Raw genomic sequence first — 11,682 nt, 5'->3', positions numbered from 1 at the left:
GGTTGTTTGGCTGTTTAAACACCTGACAGGCCAGGCATGGTGGCTCACATCTGTAATCCTAGCACTCTGGGAGGCCGAGGCAGAAGAATCGCTTGAGCTCAGGAGTCTGAGACCAGCCTGAGCAAGAGTGAGACCCCATCCTACTAAAAATAGAAAAATAAAAAATTAACCAGACAACTGAAAATAGAAAAAATTGGCCAGGCATGGTGGTGAATGCCTATAGTCCCAGCTACTTGGGAGGCTGAGGCAGGAGGATGACTGAAGCCAAGGAGTTTGAGGTTGCTGTGAGCTAGGCTGATGCCACAGCACTCTAGCCCCAGCAACAGAGTGAGTCTGTGTCTCAATAAATAAATAAGTAAATAAATAAATAACAAAAAAATAAAAATAAGAATAAAAAATAAATACCTGATATTTCTATAGTCTAAGGAGGTAAAACTGCTTTTTATTTGCAAGATCCACTTAAAAGTCTTTCAGATCATAGAATTTTTCAAAAATGGTACATATTGTGATGATGCTGTCCAAAGTATATCTTGATTTATATCTGCCTCATCAGTGGATCCTAGAGGAGAAGCTTTTCTAGAGAAGAGCATCCAGATTCTAATTCAGCAAGACCTGAAAAGAAAAAGAAAAAGGAAAAGAATTCTATTCTTTAGCTAAAAGATTTCATAGGCACTAAGTGTAAGTCAGTAAAAAACAGTTGGAAACTTTATCATTATCAAAAAGAATGAGAAATATGTATGTACAATGACAATACAAAATTACTGTTAAATATAATTTGCCCGCAGTTGCACACTGAATTAGTAATTATCATTGTGGGTAAGTATCAGAGATTCTGGCTTTTTCTCATTCTTCATTCCCTATTCAACAACCATATGCTGAGGTACTATGACAAGCACTGGAATTACGAGGTGGGGTTGATACAGTCCATATATGATTGTCCTCAACAATAATATAACATGAAAAAACAGACAAACAGGCCACTTCCATGCAGAGTCATAGAGACCACAACAAGTATAAAACAGGGCACTACTGGAACACACAGGAGGCCCATCTGTCCAAGTTTTGTGTCAATATTGTAGACTTTTTGGTAGAGGTGATATGCAAGTTGATAGCTGAAGAGCAAGGAAAAAGCATACCAGGTAAAGGGAGGAGGAAGCAGGGCAATAAGGAGGAACACTGTGGCATTCTAAGTAGTCTAGTTTGTGAGATGCTAGAGCAAAGGGGCAGACTAAGGTATGTGGCAAGAGATGAAGTTGAATAAATTGTCAAGAACCAAGTTGATATGGGTGTTTTTCCCATGTTAAGGAATATGGAACTTTTCCTCAGGGAGAAAGTACACTAATGACAAAGTAAATGATTGATTTAAAATGTCACCAGTCAAGTGACTGCTTATGAACTGTCACTACTTGGCTAAATGTTACTACACGAGCCTGGGGTCTTTTGGCCTTAAATCACTAACGTAATCCCAGGAAGTTGATGATGCCTTGGTTTTCAGAGAATTGTTTCAGAGAATTGTTTCATGTGCTGACTGACAGTATCATAGTGATGGCAGCAGTGAATAAAGTGTAGAGACAGAAAAAAAAAAAGATACATAAAGTTCATGAGATTTTTTAAAGCCATGTGGAATTAATGTGGCATAAGAATACTGTTCAGTATGAATGTTAATGTTTTCACATCTTTCATTACATGTGTGTAAGAGGAAGTGTAGTGTCTATTAACCAAACAATAGAAAAGATTGCCACTTCGTATTTATGGTCGATTTCAGAAATCAAGTCATTAATGCCAATTTAATTCATACATTTTCACAGCATACCTTCTTGTAGTTCCATACTTATATTTTGTTCCAACTTGTGTGTCATCTGAAATAAGTCAAATATTATTTACAACGTTTAAGTAAACCACAGACATTTTCATGGGAATCATATATCACTTACATAATGTGGCTTTAAATATTTGTGGAAACTAAACTTCACAATTGCTTAAATAGAAAAATAATCACATAAATAAAAAAACCCTACCTATTTTACATTTAGTTAATAGAGTATATGTGTAATGCTGCTTAGATTAATCTCATAAAAAGTAAAATTAATAATTGGTATATTGAGTATGCATCATTTCAGAAGGGTGACACTTTCTCTTATTAGTACAAGGGTTAGGCAATTCAAGTTATATTTTCACATGAATCTGTTATTTTGTAATTCTTAGCAAAACCCTGCTGTTTATGAAAGTGTGAACAGTTTTTCATTTTAATGAATTTTTCCTTAAAATAAAATTTCTATATCTCTTGAGATGACCATATATAGTCTTTGTTTTTCCTTCTACGTGGTGAATCACATTTATTGATTTATGTATGTTGAACCATCCTTGCATCCCTGGGATGAAGCCCACTCAGTCATGCAGGATTATTTTCTTGAAGTGCTGGTGAATTTATTTTTTTCTAGTATTTTCTTGAGGATTTTTGTATCTGTATTCGTAAGGGCTATTGGCTTGTAGTCTTCTTTTTTTGTTCTGTCCTTTCCTGGCTTTGGTATGAAGGTGATACTGGCTTTGTACAATGAGTTGGGGAGGATTCCCTCCTTCTCAAAAGTATGGAATAATTTATGGAGTAGAATTAATTGTTCTTCTTGGTAGGTCTAGTAAAATTCAGCTGTGATTCCATCTGGTCTGGTGCTTTCTGTTGTTGTTGTGAGATTGTTTACTACTGCTTTAATCTAGTTGCTTGTTAATGGTCTGTTCAGGAGATCTGTTTCTTCCTGATTGAGTTTGAGAGGTTGTGTGTTTCCAGTAATTTGTCCATTTCCTCTATGTTTTCAAGTTTATGTGCATACAAATTTTCATAGTATTTCCAGATGACATTTTTGGCCTTAAATTTCTGTGGTATCCATTGTAATACCTCCTTTTTCATTTCTGACTGAGCTTATTTGGGTCCACTCTCTTCTATTCCTGGTTAATCTAGAAAGAGAGCTATCAATTTTGCTTATCTTTTCAAAGAACCAATTTTTTGTTTCATTGATACTTCATTGTTTCTTTACTTTCCATTTTATTTAGTTCTGCCCTGACAGTAGTTATTTCTTTTCTTCTGCTGCCTTTGCATTTGGTTTGCTTTTCATTTTCTGATTCCTTGAGGCTTGGTGTTAGATTGTTAATTTGTGATCTTTCTGTCATTTTGATGTAGGCATTTAAGACTATGACTTTTGCCCATAGGAATGCTTTTGCTGAATCTCATAGTTTTTGAGAGATGGGGTCCCCTTTGTCATTCAGTTTGAGGAATCTTTTGACTTGAGTCTTAATTTTATTATTCACCCAATGATCGTTCAGTAGCAGGTTGTTTAATTACCATGACTTTGTGTAGAATTGAGTGTTTCTCTTGGAGTTGATTTCTAGTTTTATTCCACTGTGGTGACGGCATGATCTTGTATCTAGAAAACCCCAAACACTCCACCACCAAGAGATGCCTGGAATTGATAATTAAATTCAGCAAAGTCACAGGTTACAAAATCAATGTATACAAATCAGGAGCATTCCTATACAGCAACAAGTCAAGCTGAGAGTCAAATCAGAGACTCAGTACCATTCGCAATAGCTACAAAGAAAATAAAATACCTACAAATGTACTTACTTAAACAAGGAGGTGAAAGATCTCTACAAGGAGAACTATGAAGCACTGAGGGAAGAAATTGCAGATGACTTAAAATGGAAAAGCATAACACGTTCATAGGATCAGTAGAATCATCGTTAAAATGTCCATACATTTCATGTTGATTACAGATTCAATGCAATCCCCATCAAAATACCAATGTCATATTTCACAGATCTAGAAAAAATAATTCTACACTTTGTTTGGGACCAGAAAAGAGCCAAAGTAGTCAAAACAATCTTAAGCAAAAAGAAGAAATCCAGAGACATCATATTATCAGATTTCAAACTATAAGGCTGTGGTAACCAAGACAGCAAGGTATTGGCACAAAAACAGAGACACAGACCAATGGAACAGAACAGAGGACTGAGATATAATACCATCCACATACAACCATCTGATCTTTGACAAAGCAGACAATAATATACACGGGGGAATAGAAACCGTATTCAAAGACCATATAATTCTCCAAATAGATGGAGGAAAAGCATTTGACAAAATCCAGCACACTTTTATGATAAAATTCCTTAACCAAATAGGCATAGATGGGACATTCCTTAAAATTATTAAGGGTATATATGATAAACCCACAGCCAATATCATACCCAATGGGGAAACACTGAAGCATTCCCGCTTAGAATAGGAACCAGACGAAGTTGCCCACTGTCTCCACTTCTATTCAACAGAGTGCTGGAAGTCCTTGCCAGAGCTATCAGACAGGAGAGGGGAATGAAAGGCGTCTGAATGGGGGCAGAAAACGTCAAACTCTGACTCTTTGCTGATGAGATACTATTATATCTAGAAAGTCCCAAGGATTCAACCAAGAGACTCCTGGAATTGATAAACGAATTCAGTCTCAGTATACAAAATTACTGCGCACAAATCAGCGGTATTCATAAATGCCAATAACAGTCAAGCTGAAAATGAAATCAAAGACCCAACACCTTTCACAACAGCATCAAAGAAAGTTAAATATTTAGAATATATTTAAGGAAGGAGATGAGAGACGTGTATCGGGAGAACTACGAAACAGTGAGAAAAGAAACTGTAGAGGATCTAAACACATGGAAATGCCTACCATGCTTCTGGATTGGCAGAATCAATATTGTTAAAATGTCCATTCTACCTAAAGTGATCTACAGAATTAATGCAATCCCTATCAAAATTCTGCCATCATTCTTTACAGATTTAGAAAAAAATAATTCTACGTTTCTTCTGGAACCAGAGAAGACCTCGTAGAGCCAAAGCAATCTTAAGCAAAAAAATAAAATAAAATAAAATAAATTGGGAGGCATCAGTCTGCCAGACTTCAAACTTTATTACAAGACTATACTAACAAAAACAGCATGGTACTGGCACAGGAACAGAGATAGAGACTTTTGGAATAGGATGGAGATCCCAGATATAAAACCATCCTCATATTGTCATCTAGTCTTCGACAAAGCAGACAAAATATACATTGGGGAAAAGAATCTCTATTCAATAGGTGGTGCTGGCAAAAGTGGATATCTACATACAGAAGACTGAAACTAGATCCCCACCTCTCACATAAATCAACTCATGACAGATAACAGACTTAAACCTGAGACACAAAACCTTAAGAATCTTTGAAGAAAATATTGGGAAGACTCTTTTAGACACCAGCCTAGGTAAAGAATTTATGAAGAAGACCCCCAAAGCAATCGTAGCAGCAACAAAAATAAACAAATGGGACCTGATCAGATTAAAATGCTTCTGCACAGCCAAGGAAACTATCATTAGAATGAACAGACATTCTACACAATGGGAGAAAATATTTGCTTTCTACACATCCAATAGAGGGCTGATAAGAAGAATCTATATAGAACTTAAGAAAATCAACAAGAAAAAATTAAACAACCCCATCAATAAATGAGGAAAGAACATGAACAGAAACTTTTCAAAGGAAGGGAGACTAATGGCCAGCAAACATATAAAATAAGTGCTGACAACTCTAATCATTAGGGAAATGCAAATCAAAACCACAATGAGATATCACCTAACTCTAGTGAGAATGGCCCAAAATAACAAATGTTGGCGTGGATGTGGAGAGATTAGAACATTCATACACTGCTGGTGGGACTGCAAAGTAGTACAACCCCTGTTGAAAGTAATTTGGAGACACCTCAAAGAGCCAAAAATAGAAATACCATTTGACCCAGCAATCCCACTACTGAGCATCTATCCAAAGGAACAAAAGACATTCTACAATAAAGACATCTCCATTCAAATATTTATAGTAGGACAATTCACAATTGCCAAGAAGTGGAAACAACCCAAGTGCCAATCAACACATGAGTGGATTAATAAAATGTGGTGTGTATATATACCATGGGATACTACTCAATTACAAAAATCAATGGTGAACTGGCACCTCTTATACTATCCTGGATAGAGATTGAGCCCATCCTTCAAAATGAGGTATCACAAGGATGGAAAAACATGTACCACCTGTACTCGCCATCGAATTGGAACACTAAGGTGCTCACATGGAAGTAATACTCATTGGGTGCCAATCAGGTGGGGGACTGGGGCTGGGGGGGAATCCACAACTAACGGAAGCGGAACACACCGTTATAGGGGAAGGACATGCTTGTAGCCCTCACTTGGGTGAGGCAAATGTATTACATGTAACCAAAATGTTTGTACCCCAATAATATCCTGAATTAAAAAATTCAAATATTTGCTTGATTTAAGTATTTAAAAAGTGCTGTGAAACTGCCCATCAATAGCCTAATTTTACAGTAATTAAGATAAAAATGCTGTAAGTAACATAGCAATTAAAGATATACTTTTACATAGAAAATGACAAATATTTTAATTTAAAATCTAATCTAAATACTATAGGTTTATTTAATTCCTCAAACTTATTTATCTTGGATTGCTTTTAATAATAAACATCTATTTGTGGTTAAGTGCTTGGATGGCAATCATTGACTTGTGATTAAGGGTGGAAAATTCAAGATGGTACAAAAAACTTTAAAAGGGTTATGAACAATAGCCAAACTAAAATCAACTAGAAAGTAAGCCAAAGCACCTTGCAATATGCCTTTAGTTATTAGGCAATAAGATTCAGTCTCTAAAATCTAACTTAAGTGCTGCTTTTAAAGAAATTTCAAACCTGTCATTTTAGTTCCATATATTGAATAATGTTAATATACAGGTATCTCTTGAAAATGACAGCTGCAGGGACTTGAAGAAAATGGAAAATTTTCTCTTTCCTCTCTTTATTAACACAGATAATTATGACCTTTATTTATCATGCATAGGTCGTTTTAACAACACAGTATTTCACCAAATGAGAAACAAGAATTATATCAGAAATCTGAAACTCAAAGGAAAGAAGACAATATAACTAACCTCAGTCAAGTAGGTCTCCACGTTGGCATCTGAAGTCCATGGGAATGAGGAAAAGAACATTGAGTTTTCTCTTGAAGAAAGCTCTCTGTGAAGACCTAAGCCATTATGAACAGTTCCAACAGAAGGTGATTCTTCATAGAAGAAGGTGCCTGTCTTCATAGCTCGAGTGGGAAAGCAAGTTCCAGTCGCCTGTGTCTCCTCAACAAGATTGCGACTGGACGCTGCTAGTCACTCAGGAGTTCTGCGAAAACTGCAAAAGACAAATGTTTAGTATTTCAGTTTTTCCTAAATGATGGCATTTTGAAAAAAAATTACCATAAGAGTAAATGGAATTTCCCATTAAATAGTGTTTTAACTGTGAAAATGTATCACAGCATGCCTACTGTATGCAGTTATAGTTTTACAATTGTTCTACAGAAGTATGTGTGTGTGTGTATATATGTAGTATGTGTGTGTTTATATATATACTTATATATATATATATATAAATAGGAGAATTTCTACAAAATAAGTAATTCAAGTAAAGCAAGGAGGGGAGAGAAATCTCTATCAATGATGTATGGCTTAACAGGTAACACTTGCTGCCCCCTGGAATGGCCTTATTTATAAGATTCTTGAGGATTCCATTAGAAATACTTGTATTTAAAGGGTGAGGGATAATGAACATTATGAATGTGTTAGTTTGCTTGAGTATAATAGCCATTTCTCCATGTACAAATATATCCAAACATCATGTTGTACTCTTTAAATATATATCATAAAAGGATTATCCCTAAAAAAGGTAGAAATAATTGTATTTAGTAAACCAATGTAAAGAAGTTAATTTACTGAATGTCAAAATGTGCCTAGAGTAGTCATACTCCTTTATTTTTTCAGTTTAAGTTGTAATCTTCCAAAAAGTAGTTAAACTCGTAATATTTCTATGAGCAGAATGGTGACAAGCAATTGTATAACAATAATACCAAGTTATAAGGCTTGAAAAATACTTCAAGGAAAGACTATCAGGTAAGGTTAACTACACAAGAATATTAAGGGGGAAAAAAAGCCATATATAACCAAACAAGAGGGAGAGTCATAAACTGCCCTGGACTACCATTTTTAAAGGTAGTTCATTTATTAACATTGTTTTCCAAAATTCTGTTATCTAGTTAGCTTTCACTTCCCACTAATCTCATGAACCTATCTCACTAAAAAGCATGCATTCAAGGCAAATTAATGATCTTAATTTATTTTCTATTCCATATTTTGACTTACTTTTTTGCTTTCTTCAACAAATATTCCCCAGCTTTTAATTCTCCTTGATACAGGGGGTTATACTTTTCCACTTCTCCTTGAGAAAATTTCATGTTGGAGATTTCAGATTCCAGATTTTTAATTGTCACTTCTGTCTGACTCCTTATTGAAGCCACATGATCCTCTTTTATCTGTTCTATGTATTCTTCAGATGCCGCTTGTGACTAAAACACATAAAAAGGATACATTTTTAGTATCCTTTCACCTGAACAATTCCTGTATATTTGTTTCCTTTACTTTTGAATCAGAGAGCTATTTTATTTTGTTTGTTTATTTATATTTTTAGAGACAGTGTCTGTCTTTTATTTATTTATTTCTACTTTTAGAGATAGTGTCTCTGTCACTGCAGCTGGAGTGCAGTGGCCAGATCATAGTTCACTGCAGCCTCCCAATTCCTGGGCTCAAACCATCCTCCTGCCTCTGCCTCCTCAGTAGCTGGGAATACACATGTGCAGCACCATGCCTGGCTAATTTTACTACTTTTTGTATAGATGGTATCTTATTACGATGCCCAGGCTTATCTCCAATTTGTAGTCTCAAGTGATACTCCCAGGCTGACCACCCAAAATGCTAGAAGGACACCCATTCTCCGAGAACAACTTTAAATATGTGACAAAAGAAGCTGAGGTTTAATATATTGAACATCAATTATCAACTAAATTGATAATTTAATCAGAATTATAGAAAAATGAATCATTACTAAATTAGTACTCATGAATTCTAATAATCCAAAGAATAATATAATCAAATTAAAATTTAAAAAGTTGAGCAATGTAACTTAAAAAGAAACTCGAGAGTACAGTATAATTTCTATTTTTTCTTTTCCTAATAGTATTGTTTTATGCTAACTGGCCTTAATAATCAAATGATTGTCTAAGGAGCTTCAATATTCTCAAAGATGAATTTATTTATAATGATGATAGAAACTAAAAGATTTAAAGGGAGAAACATATGCCACCTTCCTTCTAGAAATCTACAAAACCAATTGCTATAACGGAAGTAGAGGAAACACACACAATGAACACATCACAGTATCATCTGCAGTGAAATGAATGAAAGTGCGTTTCACACTTAACTAACCTGCAAAAATAGATTGACTTCTTTTATTTTTTCTACAACATCCTGTGTTGCTCTTTCTTCAATGTCGTCCTCATACATTTTAATTTCACCAAGATCTACCATCTGTTGCATATGGTTTTTGAGGTCCCAAAATTCTTTTTCCAACTTCATGTTCTCTTTCTCTAGCATCTCACATTGTTCTTGTGTTGCTTTCATAGAGAATAATTCCTCTTGATCAACTTGATTCTTGGCATCCAGATAGCGACATCTTGAACATACATTTTCCAGAGATTCCATAATGTCATCAATCTGCATGAATAAAATAATGTAGTTTAATAATGAAGGAAGTAGGCTGAGAATAGGGTATCAGAAAACTAATAACACATTTTGAAATACATTGAGCTGCAATAAAATGCTATCTATACTGTAGTAGATTCTTCAAAGATGGACATTTGAATGATTCAGAAAATCAAGAGCAAAGTTTAAACCACTGGGATTCACAAAATACATACTTTACTCTTTCACACAACATTTACACTTGATCTTAGGACATTGTCTATGATTAATTCAATTCTTTCTTCCTTAAACTCGCTTAGTAGGAAGTCTTATACCCGTTCCTCCATCATTATTCCCAAAAAATTTCTAAAGAAATTTTACGGACATTACACTGAACTATTTTTATGAACTGCAAAGGTTTTACGCTAATTTAATTGCTTTCCAAGGAGCAATGATTCCTGGAGTTACAAAGCAATCATATCTCGTTATGGAAGTTTAATGACAAGATCTATACTCTCTTTTTAATAAAAATGCCTTAATTCTACAGCACTGTCTTGCAATCCTTTGTTACTTTACACAGAATAAGGTAGCATACCAAACAAAAACAAACGAAAATACTTGCTGGGATTTCGGTGGTACTGAGTTGGAACAAATTACTTTCCTTTAGATGGAATGCTGATTTGATTTATAACAGGTGAGTGAAATAGTGCTTTTAAGGCATGTCTAAAATTTTTTTTGATATAACTCCCATGAAATTCCCTCTCCAGAGTATGGGTTGGCTTTAGTAACCAGTTTCTAGTGACTATAATGTTGCAGAACTGCTGTGTGACTTATAAGGTTAGGTTAGAAAACGTAATTCTGCTTCCACCTGACTTTTCCCCTCTGGGTAAGCTTGTCCTTCGAATCCAGCCACAATATTGTGAGGAAGCACAATCCACATGGTGAATCCTTGTATAGACATTTCAGCTGACTGCTCCAGCTAGAGTGCCAGGCAAAAGAGTAAGCTTCAACGGCCAGACATATGAATGAACATGCCTTTAAATGAGTCTAGTCCCCAGCTTCAAGTCACCCCCGCTGTTGTCACATGAAGAAGAAATGAGCTGGCCCTACTCAGCCTTCGCTAAAACTGAAGATTGTGAACAAAGTAAATGTTTTGAGACACTGAATTTTGAGGTGGGTTATTACACAGCAATAGATAATTGATACAGATACTGATATTAAATATGGGGTGTTGCCACTAAAAAACAACAACAACAACTGTTAAAACATGTCAGATACCTTTACACCAGGAGGAAGGTGGAAGCTGAAAGGACCTAGACATGAATAAGAATGAAAACCAAAAGGCCTCCAAGGAGGCTGTCAGTGGAAGCCTGATGGCCCTTGAAGAGACTCACAGGAAGGCTTACATGGACAGTGGAGAAAATGATACTAAAACCTGGAGGAAACTGCACTGCTGCTCCACAGCGGGTGAAAGTAAAATCAATGCAGGAGATAAGCTAAAGAAATTAAATATCAAGGATCCAGGACTTTCTGGATTCAAATACCTGTTTCCCATTTTCAGCCTCTCCACATGTCAATTTACCAAACATAGATGATCCCTGACTTACGATGGTACAGATCACAATTTCATGACTTTAAAATGGTGCAAAAATGTTATACATTGAGTACACCCATCTGGAATGGTGGTAGGTCCTGCACTCTAAGCCTGAGCCTGATGCCATATTAAAGGACACTTGTGGCTGGTTATTGAGCTGGAATTGATGTATTTTTGAAGTAGGAGGAATATAAACAAAAAATGTAACCAGAGGGTAGCTTGTGCTGGTTTTAAAACATTTTTCCATTCATTCTTTCATATTCATGCCATAGACAGAGACATCATCAACAGAGCTGAGGGAGGCAACCAGAACTTGTATCCTCCACAGAGAAGAACCAAGACAATTAGATGACCACACCTTGAACAAAGCCTCTAAGAGAGAGCTCTGGAATTCAGCAGGGAAGTAATAGGAACCCATGGAACCATGGAAGCAAAAGAAAGGGAA

At 35.6% G+C, this 11,682-nt stretch overlaps 1 protein-coding gene across 3 annotated transcripts; it reads right to left on the bottom strand.

The window, feature by feature from the left end:
• Positions 1-422: 422 nt before the first annotated feature.
• Positions 423-9,674, bottom strand: LOC123632796 (ankyrin repeat domain-containing protein 26-like). Of its 3 annotated transcripts, XM_045543467.1 has the most exons (5): positions 9,389-9,674; positions 8,270-8,472; positions 7,016-7,265; positions 1,814-1,859; positions 423-612 (listed from the first exon to the last, which is right to left on the bottom strand). In XM_045543467.1, the coding sequence occupies exons 1-3, from the start codon at positions 9,662-9,664 to the stop codon at positions 7,244-7,246; spliced, it is 501 nt and encodes a 166-aa protein (XP_045399423.1). In that variant the 5' UTR covers positions 9,665-9,674; the 3' UTR covers positions 423-612; positions 1,814-1,859; positions 7,016-7,243. The 3 variants fall into 3 exon arrangements, with proteins under 3 accessions (XP_045399423.1, XP_045399424.1, XP_045399425.1); XM_045543468.1 differs by lacking the exon at positions 1,814-1,859; XM_045543469.1 differs by lacking the exons at positions 423-612; positions 1,814-1,859 and adding an exon at positions 3,373-3,455.
• Between the last annotated feature and the right edge of the window lie 2,008 nt (positions 9,675-11,682).

This window comes from Lemur catta, chromosome 2, assembly GCF_020740605.2.
Source record: "Lemur catta isolate mLemCat1 chromosome 2, mLemCat1.pri, whole genome shotgun sequence".
In the NCBI taxonomy this organism is placed as follows: Eukaryota; Metazoa; Chordata; class Mammalia; order Primates; family Lemuridae; genus Lemur; species Lemur catta.
Note: the sequence above shows the minus strand (reverse complement) of the source record. Positions and strands in the feature narration are given on the sequence as shown.